Source organism: Pocillopora verrucosa, chromosome 6, assembly GCF_036669915.1.
Source record: "Pocillopora verrucosa isolate sample1 chromosome 6, ASM3666991v2, whole genome shotgun sequence".
In the NCBI taxonomy this organism is placed as follows: Eukaryota; Metazoa; Cnidaria; class Anthozoa; order Scleractinia; family Pocilloporidae; genus Pocillopora; species Pocillopora verrucosa.
In genome coordinates, this window is record NC_089317.1 from 10,278,218 (window position 1) to 10,298,832 (window position 20,615).

General features: G+C 35.4%; 1 protein-coding gene across 1 annotated transcript; it reads left to right on the top strand.

Annotated features, from left to right (window-relative positions):
- Positions 1 to 711: 711 nt before the first annotated feature.
- Positions 712 to 18,669, top strand: LOC131776720 (fibroblast growth factor receptor 3-like). Its single transcript, XM_066168368.1, has 19 exons — positions 712 to 862; positions 1,120 to 1,503; positions 6,614 to 6,883; positions 8,357 to 8,590; positions 9,336 to 9,439; positions 10,051 to 10,109; positions 10,249 to 10,445; positions 11,888 to 11,995; positions 12,394 to 12,412; positions 12,786 to 12,828; positions 13,125 to 13,404; positions 14,103 to 14,213; positions 15,389 to 15,579; positions 15,746 to 15,868; positions 16,078 to 16,148; positions 16,481 to 16,521; positions 16,733 to 16,829; positions 17,102 to 17,201; positions 17,731 to 18,669. The coding sequence occupies exons 1-19, from the start codon at positions 805 to 807 to the stop codon at positions 17,794 to 17,796; spliced, it is 2,556 nt and encodes an 851-aa protein (XP_066024465.1). The 5' UTR covers positions 712 to 804; the 3' UTR covers positions 17,797 to 18,669.
- Positions 18,670 to 20,615: the final 1,946 nt, after the last annotated feature.

The following is a 20,615-nucleotide window of genomic DNA, read 5'->3' on the forward strand; positions in this document are numbered from 1 at the left end:
GATCTGATGTTGTCCAAGCGGGAGTAGGTTCATGCCATGTGACACTTCCGCCATCTGAAGGAGAATATTTTAGATCGCTGTTATATTCATTTACAACAATTCATGCTTACGATCTCATCAAACGAGGAACAGCTTTTGTTATGAATTTGAATTAAAACACCGTATACAGTTTAAAAGGCTCCTTAATCTGCTGCTGTCAATGTAAAAATCACCTTAACAAAGTACATTGCAAGATGAATCGATCGAGTTCTGAAACGAAAGAAGAAAGTAAACACGCAAATGTTAGAACACAATCCCAGATAAATACAATACCTGTTGGTTGGGGTATAAGAAAAATCCATACAAAGACATGTTTCATGTGACAAATCATTTTACATAACTCCTTATTTTCCAAAGATGAGTACTTTGCTGAACCTAACTTGGAGACATCGTCATCACATATGAACGCCTAACACGGAACAAATTTCTCTTGATAGTTGGTTCTTGAATGATGATTACGTTTTAGACGGAGGTTCTAATTGGTTTAGAGGTGCTGGACAAAATCTGGAATGAAAGACCTAACGAGTCCAAATGGTCTTATGGATAGCAGAGGGCTCTCTGCTCTGCTCCACTGGAATCGTTCGGTCTTTCATTCCAGAATTTTGCCCAATACCCCTAAACCAATCAGGACCTCCGTCTAAAACGCAATCGTCATTCAATAACCAACCAGTTCTCACGTTAGTTTACTTTATATGAAGAGGAATCTGTTCCTCATCCGCGTATATTTGTGGCACTCATCCTTTGGGAAACAAGGAGTTATGTAAAATGATTTGTCATATGAAACATATCTTTATGTGGATTTTTCTCATACCCCAACCAACAGGTAATGATGCATTTATCTGGGATTTTGTTCTAATATTTTCAGTGTTTACTTTCTTCTTTCATTTCAGAACTCGATCGATTCAGCTTGTCATGTACTTTATTAGGGTGATTTTTATGTTGACAACAGCAGATTAAGGTGCCTTTCGAACTGTATACGGTGCATAAATTCAAAATCATAGGAAAGCTGTACCTCGTTTTATGAAGTCGTAAGCATGAATTGTTATAAATATAACTGCGATCTAAAATATTCTCCTTCAGATGGCGGAAGTGTGACATGGCATGAACCTACTCCAGCTTGGACAACATCAAATCCAGCTGAATTACTTCCTCCTGGCATTGTACAGGTTTATGACGGATCTTCTGTCATGCTGAACTGGAACTACAGTCTGACGCTAGGTCTAGTTTTTGGTGCCATGAAATTCAACAGTGATGGTATATTCATTATTCAAGGGGATGGTTCAGCTGGTCCTCTTACAGCTCAATTTCAGAAACGGTTCAATGTAAGCTCAACCTCAGGAAGAGCTTCTCTGTTTATCTCTCCTGTGACTGTTGCTGACGATAAGTCTTTGGGAGAATTTAGGTGTGAGTTAATTGACTCCACTGCTACTACTTGGAAACGAGCAATTCAAGTGCAAGTCATAGGTAAGTTTAAAACTGTGGATGACTATAAGAAGGGTGTACCTAAAGTTCAGTAAACTGTTATCCAATTCTTCCATCTGGGCCTAGTTTACATTCAGGTAGAACTTGCAAGATATTATTTCTTAGGGGTAGAAAACTTCTACATCCCGTATAATATATCTATTTAGTTTAGTGAACTAATGATGTTTAAAAGTGAGCAACCAAATTCTGTTGAACGTAAGATAAGGTTTCACCGAACTTTTAAGTACAATGTAATTACATGTACACATGTACATGTCTTACAGCACTTGAGGTTCCAAGTGAATCAAAGACCCAAAATGCATAAAAAAAGGCTCAAAATCCGGGTGCACCTTGAGATGAGTGAAAAAATTAATTGCTAAATTAGAGGTTAAAGATAACCCAAACATCCTTCACGTTCTGTTTACCTCAGTAATCAAATGCCAGAGTGTGATCACAAAATCTCACATGTGATCGTGGTTTGCGATCAACCCTTTACATCTGCGGGAAGGAGCAATTTGATGGATTTCAACAGTGTAAAGGATAGTTATACCAAGTAATGGTTGTGACTTGGACTTCTTTTAGAGATGGTGTTACCACAAAGCAACAATGAACAAGACTATTTTCATCAGATTTTCCAACCCCTAACATAGTGCTGTCTGTTAGTACTACATTTGGTTCCATTCAAGTATGATTTGATTTGGTAAAACTCACATGGATAACATTGTGAAAAAAAAGTCAACCTAAAGAGAAATCAAGAAATTAATTTTTAAAGGGTTCAAGGTAAATTCAAATCCAAAGAGGTGTTGAGTACTATATGCTGGGTAACATGCATGTTTAATTGCAGACAAAAGTCTTCTTACACACAATATGTTTAAAGTTTATCAGAAGATCTTAATTTACCCTCTTAGCAAGCACTGAGGGTGCAATTATCTTTGGAAAGCTAGTTTACTGACTTAGGAGGATCGATTTGATGTCTCAAACAAATAAATCAGATATAAGATCCTACTACTCGTATAAAATTTCACTCAATTTCAAACAGGAGGGGTATATTTTCAAATCTGTAAAGTGAATTTTGGATATTACTGTAATTTGCTTTCTTGTTTTCTGTCAAGTTTGCTCATTAAATTTTTTCTGTTATGTGTTGCATCTGAGGCCATTGAGGTAGATAGATTATGAAAATTAAAAATCTTTCACATAGATTTCTGGTTGGTATTGTGAGAGTCTTCAGGTCTAATTTCAAGACTGTCAAGTTTTTAATATACCCCAATTATGTTTAAAGAAGATATACTTGCTTAACAACTATATTGTGCAATGAGTTGCAAAAGTCTCAGCATGCTCTACTAATTTTTGCATTTACCCTATAATCCTCCCCCATTTGAATGTTGCCTGATGTTACAAAATGGGGGGGGGGGAGGTGGGACTCGGAAGTAACTTATTAGAGATGAATCACAAGATTTCTCCTTATTATGTTGATTAGAGGATTGTCATCCAGGAATTTCTGGGAATTTTCAGGAATATTTAGGAATGTTTAAGAATTACTGGGAATTTTAAGCAAAAATTTGAGGCTAATGATATAAAATAAATACTTTAAATTAAAAAAAACCAGCTAGAATTCAAGTATTCAATGAAATTTATTTGCAAGCTTAATTAAGGCTTACATGTAAAATATTTTTGATTAATTATTAACATCAACATGTGGTAATATTAGGATGGAATTTGATTTATTTTTCTTTTCTTGAAGACTTCATATGGATTAATCCTCAATTACAACTATTCATATAAAATAGTCTTAAACAATCATTAAATTTGGTTTGACACAAATTGGAATAAAATCTGTTGATTCTTAAATTATATTTGAAAACCAAGCACTCTTGGGAGTGAAGGGGTTAATTACAGATAAATAAAATTGATTTTTTAATTAAATCTTGTTGTAACTTTAATAATAAATTAGAATGAAGTTATCCTAAACTGCAAACTTAGCTGCTGTTTGTATTTTTTTCCCTGGGCTCACAATGAGTTGGCCTTGAATGAGGTTGTCTACAAGAAGCTTGACCATTTTGTATCTGGATTTCATGACATCTGAATTTGAAAAAAATAATATATATAAATATATATATTTAAAGCTCAGACCAGGCCTTTAAGATGGCTATAAGGAAAAGGGCATTCACTGAATTCTCAAATTGAGAAATCTCTGTTATACTGAGTGACTTTTATATTGGAGTTAGACATCTCTCCCATAGATTTTACCAAAAAAGGGCTGAATACATTATTTTGTTTTTACCAAGGAGGGCTTCTTTATGTACTAAGGTTTGTTTAATAACAGTTCCTATTATGAATCTTGAATGTTCCCAAACGTGACTAGAGGAATCTTGAAACCTTACTGATAGGTTTATTTCATTGTAAAGCATAAGCTTAAGAAACTGCGGCATGCAAGTGACCGATTCGATTCTCAGAATTATTCTAGTTTCAGTTGCGCCGAGCGTTATGTAAGCTTAATTCAACACGTTACATCTATTCTTTTATAAGATTTTGATAATGTAACGAATATCGCAATTTTTACTCACCACAAACTTTCAAAATCGTAGCTTTACAGATGGCCACTCGACCCTTGTTTGTACCAGTCAATATGTCAACTGTTGTCCCTTCTTGACTTTCTTTTCTTTTACAACACTCACGCTGTTCTCGTTTTCCCATTGAACCACAATAAAAGCTATCTTTAGAAATGTTATATTAAGCAAAACAGTTGAGAAAAGCGATCAACCGATGAAAAATACATTCAAAGATTAGCGCCAAATGGAGTCTTCTTTGTTTCCGATCACGGGAAAGATCACGTGGATCTTTTAGGACTTGTCATTGGCTAGCAAAGTGAATCCGCTGGCTTGCCGATTGCAGTGTTAAGAGAAGTGCACAACATTATTCTGACTTCTCCGGACGGTTTTCTGCTTCTAGATGTTGGATACCTTGTTGATATAAATAATGATGTGAGCTCACTCTATGTAGAAATAATCGACAAGAATCGATCGTACTACAAATGCACAATTTGTGGCCGAAAGTTCTCGAGGAAACAAAGACTCGAAACTCACTTGAGTTGTGTTCATGGCAAAGGTGAGAAATAACACAAGCCAATCACAATTTTGAATGCGATTACAGATCGTCTTTTACCCTCATATTTATAAAAGAAGGATACCACATTAGGAAGTATAGGAGATACATAGATGAACCCAGTGTACCAGTACCTAAATCTACAAAGCTTGACCGTAGCAAGCGTTCAGCAACACGTTCCAACACCGCCGTCTAGATTCCTCAATCAGTCGTTTCCACTGAACTTAAAGCAGTGGTGACAACAGAGTAGAGTGCGTCTTACAAAGGAGAAACATTCGTACAAGAGACAAAAATAACTATATGTGATTACAGAAGTGCGTTGGAACTCTGGTCCACAAATAGTTATGCACTGTCCGAAGTATAAAACAATTTTGTTGATAGCTGACAGACAGAGAAGAACAAGTCAAACTTTAGAGCTGTTATTATTGAGTGGGACTTGCACTTTCCGTTTGTATATAAAGAAGGACTTGTATTTTGCACCAAAAATAAAAAGATGTAATATTTTTTGGGAGATCCAGTGATTGGGACATTTAAGAAATTAAATTATGAAAAGAAACTTGGTTTATACTTCCCAATACTAACAAGTCTTGTTTTAAAAATATTTTCAGATCAGAGTTTCAAATAAAGTAAAATGAAGACATCATTTAAAAGGTGTTTTTTCTCAAAGGGAACATTGACTACCTCTGTCTTGTCTGCATGTCAAATGTTTGTAAAGTGTGTGGATGGTCCAAAAGTATTGGAACTCTTACAAAAATGTTTTGTAAGAATAAAAACAGTGAAACAAATTATAGCAGTCAGTCATGAAAACAGAGCAAAAAACTTAAAAAAAAAAGCAACAATCATGAAAAAAGAAAGATTAATTAGGTGTTCAGTTTGTTTGTCTAAGGCATGAAATTTCTACTAAAAATAATGTCAGCAAAAAGTCTCTGACAGTGTTTGAGGCAACTGTCAGCTTGACTGTTTCAAGGCTTTCTGAAAAAGGCAACCAGTAATGTTGGTTGGGGAAGTAACTTATGTTCCTGATTTACAAAGTTCTTTAAGTACGGATAACAATGTAATTATTGTTACACAAAGCCTCAGCACCCTAGCATCAGGATGTATATTCTCCACACTGTTCTCTACAAATTTCCTTAGGTGGTGAGTCATGTGGAAATTGTGTACCAAGGAACAGCTAATGAATATTTGATGATTTTGGCACCTCAGTGAACATGAGACATTTTGCATCACAATAAAAATATTTTGTGATCGTGGAATCCAAGAGTCCTTTGAGGTTAGAAAGCAAATCTGTTATATGAGTACATTGGATTAATTGGCATTTCCATTCAACATAATTGACTGCTGCTTTATGAGAAAATCCATATTAATGTAGAGATTTACTAAAACTTCGTTTGAATAATAAATTTCATGATCTTTAAGTCATAAACATATACATGTATGTGTATCTTTTGGTAATTTTGTACAGTATACCTTTTATTGAGCCAAAGTTTTAAGCTTCTGAAATTACTCCTTTTCTTAAAACCTTCACATTCAAGGTATTGAGAATTTCTTAGAATTTACGTGGACCTCAGGGTATTTAAATTGCCTCAAATTCAATTCCCAGAAATTCCCAAGAATTCGACCCTTCCTAAATTATAGGTAGTTTGTATAGCTGAGAATTCCTAGGAATTCCAAGTACTCACAAAACTGAAGTCTTCCTTTCCCTTTCCCAGAAATTCCCAGTAATTCCAAGCTTTTTAAATCAGGGCTTATTTGCATGGTTGGGAATTTTTGAGAATTCCCAGAAAACTGGGAATTCAGTTTGCAAGGGTTATTTGCATAATTGGGAATTTTTAGAGAATTCCTAGGAATTCCCAGAAAACTGGGAATTCAGTTCGCAAGGGCTGTTTGCATGTGCAAGGTTTGCGAAGAAGATTTTAAAATCGTGTATTATCACTTTTAGTGTGTTCCTTATATGTCTACATGCTATTAAATTATCCTTGAAGTTTACATGTGATTGTTTGATTGCTCTTAGTTCCATTAAGTATCACTGGGATTAGAGGTAAAACAACTGTTCTTGAAGGGGACAATTTGCAGTTAATCTGTGAAGTATTGAGTCGAGAAGAACCAAAGATCACTTGGACCAAAGAGAAGACAGTGAACCAAGGAAATACTGTTGTGGTGCAAGAAGGAAAGGAGCTGACTGAAACAAACATTAACAGGACTGATGCAGGAAATTATACCTGTACTGCAGACAATGGCTTTGGTAAACCAGAGAATCAAACAGTTTATGTGAATGTTACTTGTGAGTATGCATCGAAAAACATTGACTAATGTTAGACACAGATACAATTTTCTTATACTATCTTCTGTGTTCTAATGTGTGCTGTCATTTACTTGTATTGATTTTTGGCTAAATACATCCATGCTGGGCTCCATGCTGGGCTCCAAGTTCAATTTTTCAAAAAAATGCATTTTGGGAACCTTCAATAATTTTGGTTGCAGTCCCTTCCCCTTCCCTTAAAAAGAAACCTATATCCCTTGATGATTACAGATTGTTCATGTAATAATAGTCATGAGAGTGGGAATAGAGAAATATCTCTTCTTTAAAGTAAGCTGTAATAGTGGTATTAAATCCTTTAATGTTGTGAACAATATCTTTAGTTACTAGATATTTAGTCATGATACTTCTTACTGTAAAATTGAAGGTTAGAAGGTTAGGTTAACTGGTACTGAAGGCTACTTAAGCCTTTTTTGGAACTGGCCCTTCATCAAGAATTTTACTTTTCACAACTTCAATCTCATGTGGCATAACTAAATAGAATACATGATTTGTACCTGCTTGCTTTTGGCTGCAAAGCATCTTGAAAATTGGAAATACCATCAAAATATTTTGGAATAAAAATGTTGATGAAAACATATGTTTTTGTTGCTCGGAAAATATAAATAGTTAGCTGTTGTATAGAGCTCTTTTCCAAGCTCCATCCATGGTAAGAAGTATGTCATATTTCATTATCATATGGTTACATACGAAAGGAATGTACTTGTAAGAAGCGCTCACTAACAGTTAATTCATTGATAATTTTTCCAAGGATCAATAAATTTTTTCACATTTTTCCCTTCTTTTTTTTTATCTGTTGGTTGCCAACTGGCAACTTTTGTTGAAATTTTAGTTGCCAAATATATTTTTCATTGCCATGGGGACCAAAATGGTTGCAGCTTGAAGCGTTGCCATGTTACATGGGAGATGTTCTCCCGCCCCTGTTAGTGTAAACTTCTCTTAAAATTAAGATTAGATGTTGTGTTAGGAGACTCTAGTGCTCCACTATCTGTGTTAGCAAATATGTTCAGTTGATGCTGATGTGAAAATCTTTCACAATCCAGTTCAACATATCTGGTAAGATTTGAAATATCACCTCAATGGCTTTCTGAGTGACAACCTGAAAAAGTTATTTGTTTAATTATTGGATACGATGAAACTTTGATGACCAGTAATTTATTTAACATGCATCTATGAATGGCAAGAGGATCGCCCAGTTAATATCTAGGCAACTTGAAACCACAATACACCAACAAATTAGAAGAATGTTTTGCAAACCCCACATAAGTGAAATGAACTAAAAAAACATTAGACTAGATAAAGAATATCCTCTTGTATATAAGTGTACTGATAGGGTTAAAACCCTTACAGTAGCTATGGAAGACAAGTCACTCAGATGTATCTTTGTGTAGATGCTGTTTTTTAATATTATTTTTTACTTTCCAATTTGATGTACAGATCCACCAAAGATTGTTGATTTTCAACATGAGTATGTGGTTGGTGTACAACAAAGTCTAACTCTTAACTGTGAAGCAGAAGGGAACCCTCCACCTACTTACACTTGGACTCCATGTGACCCAGAACAAGTTTGTGACAAGAATACTCTTCATATTTCACAAGTCCTTAATGATGCCAACTTTACTTTCAGAGTGGCCAATGTATATGGAGATGATTCAAAAACTGCCAGTGTTTGTAAGTCACATGTACATTGTAGTCATGCATCTAACAGCTGTATCTTCACACATGTACCAACATGACATACTGATTATAATTGGTTCTCGGAGCTGAACCAGGGGTTTAAGCCTGTCAGGTTGTAAAAGCCCATACAGTGCCTTAATACTTTGTCTTGATGGATAACTCTCTGTTTTCTTTTAATAATTACAAGCTATTGATTATTTTATGACATGTAAAATGCAAATAAAGCATTGCAGTAATTAAGCTTCAGATGGCTTATACAGAGTTGAGTTTCAAAAGTAGGGGAAAAAGCTATAGTCAGGGCTTCTGACAAGGTACAGGAAAAACTCTAATTGTGTGGGATGTTGAAAGCAAAAAGTTAGTTTGATATGAGCTACTGACTTTTCCCCTACATTGTTTTGCTTCAATGTACAAACATTTTAAAAATTTTTGTTAGACTGTTTCTCTTGTTCATGCTTAGAGAAAAAGGACAATAACACAATTTGTCATTTGACAAGCAATCAACACAATCCATTAATGAGAAATGATGAGAAAGTGACCATCACCCAGGATCATATAAGCTATGACAGAAACCCCAGTTGTTCTTGTTAGAAGCTGCTTACTGAAAGCAACAGACTTCTCAATCATCTCTGAGGTTAAATAACCTTAGAATGGTCCTGAAATGTTTACCAAATGGAATACCTGTATCAATAAAAAGATTGAGTAAAATTTTTGGAAATGATCATTTTCTCTTACTTCACAGACATTGGAGGAAATGTGATCAACATAACTATTGTCATCACCAGTGAAACATGTATAGATGGAAAATACAACCAGTCCTTATTACTGGAGAAATTAAAAAAACCAGTAAGTTGATGTACACATAACTCAGATATTGCTGTCAAAGCTATTAACTAAACATAAACTAGTTTACATTGGAGGGATTTGTTTTCTTACATTATACTGTGTGCCTGTGTTGAGCTTCACTTGATCTGTTAAGTTTTTAATTATTATTGTCACAGAGTGTTGGTTACTTCAGGGTCAGGTTGTAATATTATTAATAATTAAAATGAAATCTGGCTGGTGGAGAATGTGTGGAGAATATTTCATTTAATTCTACAGTGTTTCTTGAATTCCTAGATTGCACGCAGTCTGTCAGAGTTAATTCTGTCAAGTCTTGAACTTGAAAAGCTTAAATCTTCCTATTAGTCAGTGTTTGCTCATGGTCTGTATTTAGGGCAATAAGAGGCCTGGTGTTTTCTTTCCAAATTAAAATAGGAGGTAATTGACAAGAAGAAGAACAATTATTCATTGAATTAGCACTTTTAAGAAACAACTGATTAAGATTCGGAGACTGATTCTCAGCAAAACAGCCATGTTCAATTTAGTACATAACATTTGGTGTTATCCTCATTTGTTTATGTGTAATACATGTACACTAAAATTTTAAGACAAATGATAGAAATGCTTACTTGCAGCTTGAGGAGGCTTTTGCTGATAAACCTGGCTATGAAGGAGTGCAGTTGATAGGTGTGAGGTATGTGAATTAATGAGATTTAGATAATTGCCAGTTGCTCTCACTTCCAAATATATGAATTTAGAAATTTTACTTTGTGGTCTTATGTTATCTGTTTTTGATTTCATGCCACTCTAACTCAGTTAATGTCTGTCCCAAGGTGTGGAGGTATCATTGTTGACCTTGCACTGAAGTTCAACTCCTCTGCAAAGGAACGAGATGTTATCATAACACTCAATGACACTGTGAAAGATGGAAAGCTGGGAGAGTTAAGTGTTGCAGCCATAAAAGGGAAAACACCTGATGTGGAACCAACAGGTGAAGGTGCCACATCACCACTTGACAGGTCCCACGGGGGTAAGTCCTCGTAACACTTCATACAAAAGTTTTGCAAGTTGATAAATGAATTTCCTTGCCCTGTACTTGGTTGTAAGCATATTTTTTGCCTTGTGGAAAAATTTTAAAGTTACTGTATTTAACTCAAAATTGATACTGTGGCAGGTTTATACAGAGATCTGAAAGCTTGGTTTATAATTATGGTAATGATAACAACCACAACCACAACCAGCCCCAATTTGAGCACTAATAGGACAGTGTATACATCGTGTGTGCGCCCTGTTGTTGTACATTTCTTCAAATTAACTGTTGATTTCTATGTAAACATGTAACAAATGGTTAGTATGTTTCTGAATATCTTGTGCTTTTTATCTGCTTAAATTCACTTTTGTTCAGAGGTTTAAGAAAATAGTTCATTTACATCTTTTTTTGTGGGATGGTTAATGGGAAAAAATAATGTTTGGCCTACATGAGTCTAAAAAAGTGGCAGCCATGCTTGTTTTCCTCAGATTAATTGAGTGTATGTTTTGTACAGTCTTTAGAGCTTCCAAGTGAGACAAAAACAGATGAAACATTCTTTAATGACAAATGCCAGACTTTGTACATACTTTAAGCAAAGAGTAATTTAATCTGATTTTGTACTCTAGACATCTATGACTTTTAGTTTCCTGAAAATAATAATAATTATAATAACAAAAAAACGGTTACTGTCCAACTGAATTGAACTTTAATTTTAAGTCCAAAGACATAATTTTGATTGTGTTACATACCTTAATACTAATATATTTTTATGGTTCAGGGAACAACTTTGTAGGTTTACTTTTAATGAGCTTTAAATATTGGTAATGGTGACAGATTATAATCATGGTTTTCTTTTTTTCTGTTTCATTTTGCTTATACAACCAACCCTAGCCATGGAAAAAGGTGAGATCTGATTATGTTTGACTTTATGTACAAGCTTGTGGATTGGTTGGCTCTATTTTATTTTTTCCATGAATAACCAATTGAAAGTCGTAGTTTAAAAGCTTGTAAATATAGGATAATATTTTTTATATTATTCAGTATTTCTTTTAACCTTCCATGGGCAGAAATTGTATCCCCAATTTTTTTCTGAGTGAGTACATAATTACGCATTGCAGCCTGTTGAGTTTCATGTATGTAATTGTTGTGTATGATGTTTTCAGCCTCATGTTCATGTTTCATGGCAGTTGACATTTTTTGTGTAGAAATAAACCTCTGTAGAGTTTCTCCTCATGCCTTAAAGTTTATTCCGATGCTTAAAGTTTATTCCAATGCTACTGTAATGAATTGTAAAACACAAAATTGTAGGAAGAAGATAACTTGAGTTCTGACTGAATTCTAAATGTTTCCTGACCATAACAGGAGTACAGAGGCAGATTCTTTATGATAAGATCATTGGAAAAAAATTATCTGAAGCTTATCACACATTGTACGTGCCATAGGTATTGTTGTTGGTGCAGTGTTTGGATCAGTTGCTGCACTGGCTGTTGCTGGAATATTAGTTTGGTGGACTTGCAGGAAAAAGAGGCGCAACAGGAAAAGCAATGAAGGTAAGTGTTGCATACATGTTATTCTCTCAAACAAACACTAGTTTTGGCATCCTATAAAATATATCTTTTATATTTTTCCTTTTTTCTAGGACTAAGTATAATCTTCAGTTCACTTTCCACTGCATTATGATCTTTGCTTAAGCGATTTTTGTATTTTTAACTTTAAACAGTGTATTGTAAACTAATAATTTGTTTTTTGTTGTCTATTTTGTGGTTAGCTGGTTATAGTTAGAGGACCTTGCGTGACTTTGTACACTTTCACTATATTTGATGTACATCAAACAGACTTTACTTTGCTTGTGAGAGAGAAATTTTGCTTGATGTCAATTATTTATTGTTTGTTTTTTTCGGTTTCCTTTAATTCTTCTGTTTTGTTTTGTCTTTTATTTTCACTATAGAGGTGGGGATGAGCAGAAGGTGAGATTTTTATATTGAAATGCATTGTCTATTAGCGTTGTTCCTTTATGGCTTGATCATTTGAACAATTTTAACACCCACACTATTGACAAGCATGACACATACACTGTCCCATTGGAGCCTAAATTGGGGCTTGTGGTAACTAATCGAGAATTTTATACTTTTGATTATTTTTATTATTATTATTATCATTATTATCATTATTATTATTATTATTATTATCATCATTCTTGTTATCTTTGTCATTACCATTATTATAATTATCATTGCTCCAATAGTATTCTGTTATAATGATTGGTGATTGATAAGGTAGTCTGCTCGTAACTGGAAGAAATAAAACTTTTAATGCTTTATGATATATTTGCTGTTTCAGAACATTTGGAAATTCAAGTAATGAAACAAGAGGAAGTACTAATGTAGGTTATGTGATGAAATCTTATATCTTCATATATAGAGACATTTTCCTGTAGTCCTAGGTGTGTTTTGTTTTTATGTTGCTGTCTTTACTGAGAGTCTTCCCGCTGCAGTTTACAGGTCATACCCGAACCCAGAAAGTTATGATCGATACAGATTTTAAGTCTATTATTCATTGATATTTTCAAATAATAGTGGTTTATTTTCATAAGACAGCTGATTTGAAGATTTTATAAATTTCTGAGCAAGTTGGGTAGTTTATTATCTTTTGTTGATTGAAAACAACTTTGCCTTTAAGATTGCAGTCGAATTGCCTAAACTTTCGCAAAGCCATTACATGGCACTGGATGACAGAACTCGTTCACGAGTGATAGCAGATGCCAGTCCACTCAGCACTGAACAAATCAGCGAGTACACTTCTCTTAATTTATACACACGCTCCTGGGAGATTCCTAGAGAACATGTGACGATAAAGCAGATCGTTGGTAAAGGTGCTTTTGGTCAGGTTGCCAAGGCAACAGCCGTTAATCTACAAGGAAGATCCGAGAAGACACTCGTAGCAGTCAAAATGTTGAAAGGTACCAAGAAATAAAGTCATGTTTTACTTGATCTTTGAACTGACTTAGAAGTCTCTCCAAATTGTTCCGTTTATTTTGATTTTGACGATGTGCTTCTGTATAATTTCCAAGCTCCTGTTTAGAATAATCAAATTCTATATGATTAGTCCACAGTTATGTCCATAGCTTGAAGCTTGTTCTACTTGATGTAGCGATGGAATTTTAAGATGTAATTTAAAATTCCCTCTTAAATGATGGTTACATATTGAAGCCTAGGCGCTTTACGTTGACAAAGAATAGCACCTTGAATATGATGTATGGTAGTGTCGCATGATATCTATTTATCTGTCTGTCTGTCTTCCTGCCTGTCTTTCCGTCTGTCTATCTGTATATCTATCTGTCTAGCAATCTATCAATCTATACATCTATCTAGCTATCTACCTATCTGTCTATCTCTCTATCGTTCCATCTATCAATCTTTCTTTATTTCAATCTATCTATTTATTTATCTATCTTTCTATCTATCCATCTCTCCATATGTATGTCTGTCTATCGAACTATATCTATCTGCTAGCTATCTGCCTATCTTTCTATCTATCAATCTCTATATATGTAATGTAATGATTTATTCATCTGCGTACGTTTACCTAGATAATTCGATAGGTAATGGTATTATTGAAATGTTATTCGACCATGATTGACTGGAAATCCTGTTGCAGAAAAAGCATCTGAATCAGAGAGAAAGGACTTGCTGTCTGAACTTGAACTGATGAAACAACTTAAACCTCATCGTTACGTTATCAAACTTTTGGGATGCGTTACCAAGTCTGGTAAATACTTAAAAGTTTATTATCAGCTATGGTAACCGAGAAAAAATTAGTTTCATTTTTCTCGTTATGTTGGTGTTTAAACTTAAGATATCTTTCCTCTTAATTTATATTGTATACCGTAATGATTCGAGTTGGCGTCTGGCCGCTTATTTACTCTTGGTAGGCAACAGGAGGGTGCTTTTTTGAAACAGGGCGAAGAACCAAGCAAACGACTGGTATCTTTGGGTAAAAGTAGACGACGAGTACTCCATCTCTTTTCGGCGAAGTAAAAAAAAAAAAAAGTGGAAACAAAATCGACACAAGAAGTGATGGGTACGAAAAGTAGATACCCTATTTTTCGTGTGCCTCACACCCAGAGGTCCGCGTGGCCCTCTATGTTTAGGTTAAAGTAACTGTCTTGAAATCAATTCATAGTATGTCACTCGTTGGGTACCTTATTTACTCGATTGATCACCGCGGCGTTTATTACGTTTTTATTGTTTTTGAGGAGGTCTTTGTTGGTACAGTCCATTTAATTCACCCCATCATTTCATTACCCATTATTTCCATCTCTGTTTACTTCTGGGAAAATCGGCTGACCGACGCTTAAAGCTTGGGCATATTCTATTCTTGCGTGCACGTGTGAGGTCTCGATAGAGTTAATTTGACAGCAAAGAAGTAGTCACAGTTGTATACTGTCCGCTAAACAGCAGCATATGTATAATCAATAAGTGAGATCTACGATCAGCAAAATTTACTGGTGGACCAAAAATGGGCCGACACCAAAACTGCGTGCTTAAGGTTTGCGCACATGTTGCGGATTTGAGCCGGTCAGATGTGAGTACTCTATGAGGGCGGGAACCTTTCCGGTAGTAGACCTTGAAGATAAACATGACCCGCTTTAAATAAAAGTTTGATACGATGTCAGTTCAGTGGCATCGACATTTTACTCCTTCACAATTAATTTTCCGAGTTTAGAAACTTATGGCTACTTTGCTTCTAAAATAGACTTACCAGAATTGTGAATATTACCGAGTTATATGATAGTTGATATTTTATTTTCTTATAAACGTTGAATAATTGTCGTACTCTTCCAAGTGGCTGTGGCGTTTATTGTAGAATGACGTTTATTGTTAATTTTGCTTCCATCTGCGGCATATAATCAAGTATTCGCGGAAATCTGTTTGTCTCCCTAGAGCCACTGTTTGTGCTGATCGAATATGTTCCTTTTGGGGATCTGCTGGGTTACCTGAGAAAGAGCCGTGGATTGAATGATACTTACTACAAAGACCTGGATATCAAACCACAAACAAATCTGACCTCACAACAGCTGATTAAATTTGCTTGGCAAATTGCTGATGGAATGTCTTATTTGTCATCGATACCAGTGAGTGAATGACATTCTTATAGAATAAGGCCTCATTTGTTACTCAATATTCTTCACCTTTCATTGAATCGTGGACTCGCTGCCTAGGATGTCATCTGAGTCACCTCTAAGTCTCTCGTTTCGTTAAATGGTGTTTTCCGAAAGAAACGTTTTCTCTTTGTGTAAGGTTATTCATAGAGATCTTGCAGCTCGTAATGTGTTGGTTGGAGAGGACGTAACATGCAAAGTGACGGACTTTGGAATGGCCAGAGATGTGCAGGAGGACAATATTTATGAAAGAAAAACCAGGGTATGAATGATTTTAAGAAAACATATAATGTTCTCCCAAGTCTTTGATTGTGTGTCTTAAGATGCCTCACTGGAGTGACTGCTCAAAGAAAAAATCTCAGTAAATCCTGTTCCGTTTTCCAGAACTTTCGTTACAGCGTTGTTGCCATTGGGAGCATTAGTAATTTTTAAGGACTACGCTAACTCCTCGCATTTTTGCTTCTTATTCAGGGGCGTCTCCCTGTAAAATGGACTGCCATTGAGGCGTTGCTTTATGGAAAATATTCTACCAAGAGTGATGTGTGAGTACAAGGAAGACATGGACACTGCACTAAGCTAAATGAAAATGGTTTTTTATGAACTTTTTTCAGGTCTGCAAAAAGTTATTTGGTTACTTTTGTATTTTGGTCTTTTTATTTTGCTGGTGTGAGGTCATCTCAGTGAGGAGTGGTTATCCTCATATTTCATGGTTAGTGACCAGGGATCAACTCCTCTGACACTGCACATGTGTCCCTCCCCACCCTATTTCCCCTTCCCTTGAACACCAAAGATGTTTTAACATTTTACATTTTATTACATTTTTTTTGCAGGAAAGAAATTTTATTCCCTTAAATTCATCCCGTTTCTTTTACAGGTGGAGCTACGGAGTTCTCCTCTATGAGATTTTCACGATTGGTAAGTTACTAGGCAGATTGCCAGTCCAGTCATTTTAGCCTCAGTAACTGGGGGGGACACGAAGTCATGAAGTAAGCAAGGTTTACCAGTCTCTGTAGAATTGGCTTTTGGTCATACCATGTCGCTGGCCTTAGCCGAAAAAAAATTGTTAATGGAAATACATCTGTAGAGCTTTTCATTTTAAAGTACTAACATTACCTTCTCTATTCAGGTGGTTCACCGTATCCACGAATGGATGGAAGAAACATTGCAAACTTACTTCAAGAGGGATACAGAATGCCTAAACCACAACATGTGGATGATAAGTTGTATGATAATATCTTATTATTGTTTCTTGATGGCTTTTATCGTACATCAGTAGTATTTGTGCCGCTTTCTGTTCGAGTTTCATGTGCGCCTAAAATAATTATTGAACCAGCCTTGGGAAGGGAAATAAAAGAAGAAGTACACTATCACCAGTTGATTTCTGTTGTATAAATCTTTTGTCCTCTATTATAACAAGATGGAATTATTAGACCAAAATAGTTTTTGATGGGTCGAACCGTTTCTAATTAAACTTCTTTTTTTGACGTCCTTTTAGGTATGAATTTATGACAAAATGTTGGAAAGACGACCCTAACTTGAGACCATCTTTTGAGAAGCTAAGAAACAAACTCAAAGAAATGGAAAACCAGCACAAGGTAGAATGGTAGAGTTTACAAAGAGACTCTCTCTGTTCTTTTTTTCCTTTTCAAAGTTTGATTGTTAGAATCTACCACCGTCAAGTTAATTTATAACGGCGGCACCATGAAGGCCTGCAAGCGTAGTTTATGGCTTCAATTTATTTCGCTTTCAGAGCAGTTTTCAATTGAGTTTCGAAAGTGGAAATCAAAAGTAAAAACTAAAACTAATCCCAGCTTGATCACGCGCGTTTTTCCGCGCTTCAAGGAGGATGCCAGATCTTACTTTAAGTTCTCATTGGTTAGCGTTAATGTTAAACTTTGTTCTGATTGATAGCTGTGAATACTTTGGGTTTGGTTTTTCAAAGGTTAGGTTTATGGTTAGTTGGTTTTTCGATGATTATTCTAAGACTTCACTATCTAAAATTAATTGTAACAGCAATATACACTCTTTCTGGGAAAAAAAATGAAGGAACCCTCGAAAGCTTGATTGAGTATAGTATAATTTATAACCATTTTTCATATTTTTTCGTATGTCTTTTTTTTACAGGGGCTGATAAACTTAAAAAATTACGATGATCGACTCTACGTCAATGTTGACGATCTTGCTGTGTGAGAGAGTGATTTCTCCTACAGGAAGGGATGGAGTAATGGATATTGGAGCCCTATGACACCATCTTTTATTTTCCTTATATCTTTTACATTTAGCCATATTTTTTTTGCTGATTAAGCAACTTTTTAAAACAAGCTGTTTGACAGCAAAGCGAGGAAAAGTGCGGCTTTCTTATATTCTCACATATTTTTATACTTTTAGTCTTGGAAAGACAAACGATTTTGTCGATTTTTTTAAAACAAGCTGTTTGACAGCAAAGCGAGGAAAAGTGCGGCTTTCTTATATTCTCACATATTTTTATACTTTTAGTCTTGGAAAGACAAACGATTTTGTAATAACAAGTTTAAAAGCTGCAACCTAAATTCCCCCCCTCCCCAGCGTTATAGATTTTTTTAATAAGTTTTTTACACAAACATGTATTTTATTTTAAATTGTCCAACAAATCCACACAAGAGATATTTCAATATTGCATCTGCTGTCCCTTTTGTTATATTTTGAAATTTAGCGGATGAATCTCTTGTCGTAAAAAAATTCCTTTATTGATTAAGGTGGTCCAGTAGGGAAAACAGTGATATTATTTAACCAGCAGTTTAACCATGTTTAGATGGTGTTCATCAAGAAAAGTTAGTTTTTCGCCGTGTACTGATCGATTTCATCACAAAATCCTAACTTTTATGAAAATTTCTAAATGGTTGCAATGGGTTTATAATGGCCTAACCATTCTTTAAAATAAAAAAAAAAATTAAAAAATCAAACGGCTCACTTAGTTTCCATCGATTTTAATTATCCCTCAACATGTTTACAGGGTACTGACATTCTGATTCCTTTGTTTCACTTAGAATTTTTGAAAATGAGTCATAATAAGACGTTGTCCCTTTTAAACTGTGAATTATTTAAGTCTTACATTTCAATGAAACAGAATTAAATTATCCGTGCAAAGGTCAAGCGATCATAGCATTCGATCGAGAAGTTGACAACTAAAGAATTTAACAACAATTGCAAGCAGACCAGCGATCTCACAAAATTTCAGTCATTCGCGCTTCACAAGAGAAACGAGAAAATATGTCGAAAGCCTTACTGCACTTTGTTAAAACGGCTTCAGAAAAGTTTGATCCACAGGCAAAACAGAAAGTAAATTATGACATAAGATCAGGAAGTCTCACGACACTGACCTATCTCCGCTTCTTGGTGCTTTCGATCTCTCAGGCTCCGCCTTGGGTATAAATGTAAACGACCACGGTTAGGCGGGGTACCTCACCTAGCTGGGGTCCCTCACCTACCTGAGGTCCCCCACTTACATGTAAACAGGTCCTCATGAATAAGTATAAATAATTTTTGCGAAATTACTTTTGGCCAGAGGCCGTTAAAAGAAGAAAGAGTGACCTTGTAGCCCTTTCTCGTTAAAGGCCTCCGGTTCAGTTCTCGGTTTGAACTGTGTTTAGATGATTCTTATTTCGACAGCAGCAGATTGCTGTGCCTTTGAGATTATTTAAAATTAGAGGAGAGCTGTTCTTGTTTTGACGAAATCGGAAAACGTGAATTGTTGCAATATAACTGCGAACTAAAATATTCTCCTTCAAGTGGCATGAAATTATAGGGGCTTAATAATAACTAGCGCATGCGCATTCAGAACAGGAAAAATAATGGCACTAACAGGCCATTGGCAGCCTTAATGCCGTCGAGTTTCATCCATTCAATCCTCGGTGTTGCCACTGCTAAAAGGTCCAAGATATGACTCACATCAAGGATTCAATTGAGTGTTGTGACTATGTTTACCAATACCTTAATCGTACAATGTCTATGTTTCCATGTGTATGTTAAGTTATAGAAGCACAAAAAGACGACGGAGAATTTAAGATGCCCGATTTGTGTGGAATAAAAGGAGTCAGTAGAACATATTTCAAGAGCAAACTATGCCGAGAAGGAGGCCTTTTCTTTGCAAATCTCCGCTAACTCTAGGATAAAGGGATAAGTTTCTAAAGAAACTGTGGTGCTGCGTCGGTGGGAGAGCTTAGCAGATAATTTAGTGTTAACAACTGAGTTGAAAACGTAAATTAGCCACCGTAAAGGGTAAAAAAGCTGACGTTTCGAGCGTTAGCCCTTCGTCAGAGCGATTGACGGAGGGCTAACGCTCGAAACGTCAGCTTTTTTACCCTTTACGGTGGCTAATTTACGTTTTCAACTCAGTTGTTAACACTAAATTACCTGCTAACTCCAGGATATGTTGGGAGGTAGTCAGAATCTTATATAAGAGCTACTGATTACATTAGGCTTTGCTTGGAAATTTTTAAGGTTGTTTTCGACAAGACGCGACGATCATTTTTACATATATCCCTCAACAGCAAATGAGCTTGACTTCATTCCTGACATAGCCAGTGTTACCTTTTAAGATCTCAAAACTGTGCAGAATTCAATATCTTGATGGCATTGAATCCTGTGATTGTTAAATTGTAAACGATCTGCAAACCTCTTTTAATGTATTGTTAAAGAATTAATATGTATAAAGGTGTCCTCTTTTGAGAGCTGTTATGTTTGTGTTCTGTCGATTTTCCAATAGAGCCAGTGAGAGTTAGCTTATATTCTTTTCTTTCCCTAAACAGTCAGAAAATAACCTTTACTCTATGTCTTTATCAAGAGGGAAAGCCCTGAAAGTTATTGAAGGTCGCAGAAACGATGGGAGAAAAATTTGTAATTAGGTTGTCTAGTTCGTATTGCATTGTTGCTAACATCATTGACACACTCAGCTGCACCTTGCATGCCACTTTTTTGTTCTCACCACATTTTAATGCCATTTGTGATCCATAACTGAACAGATGCACAGC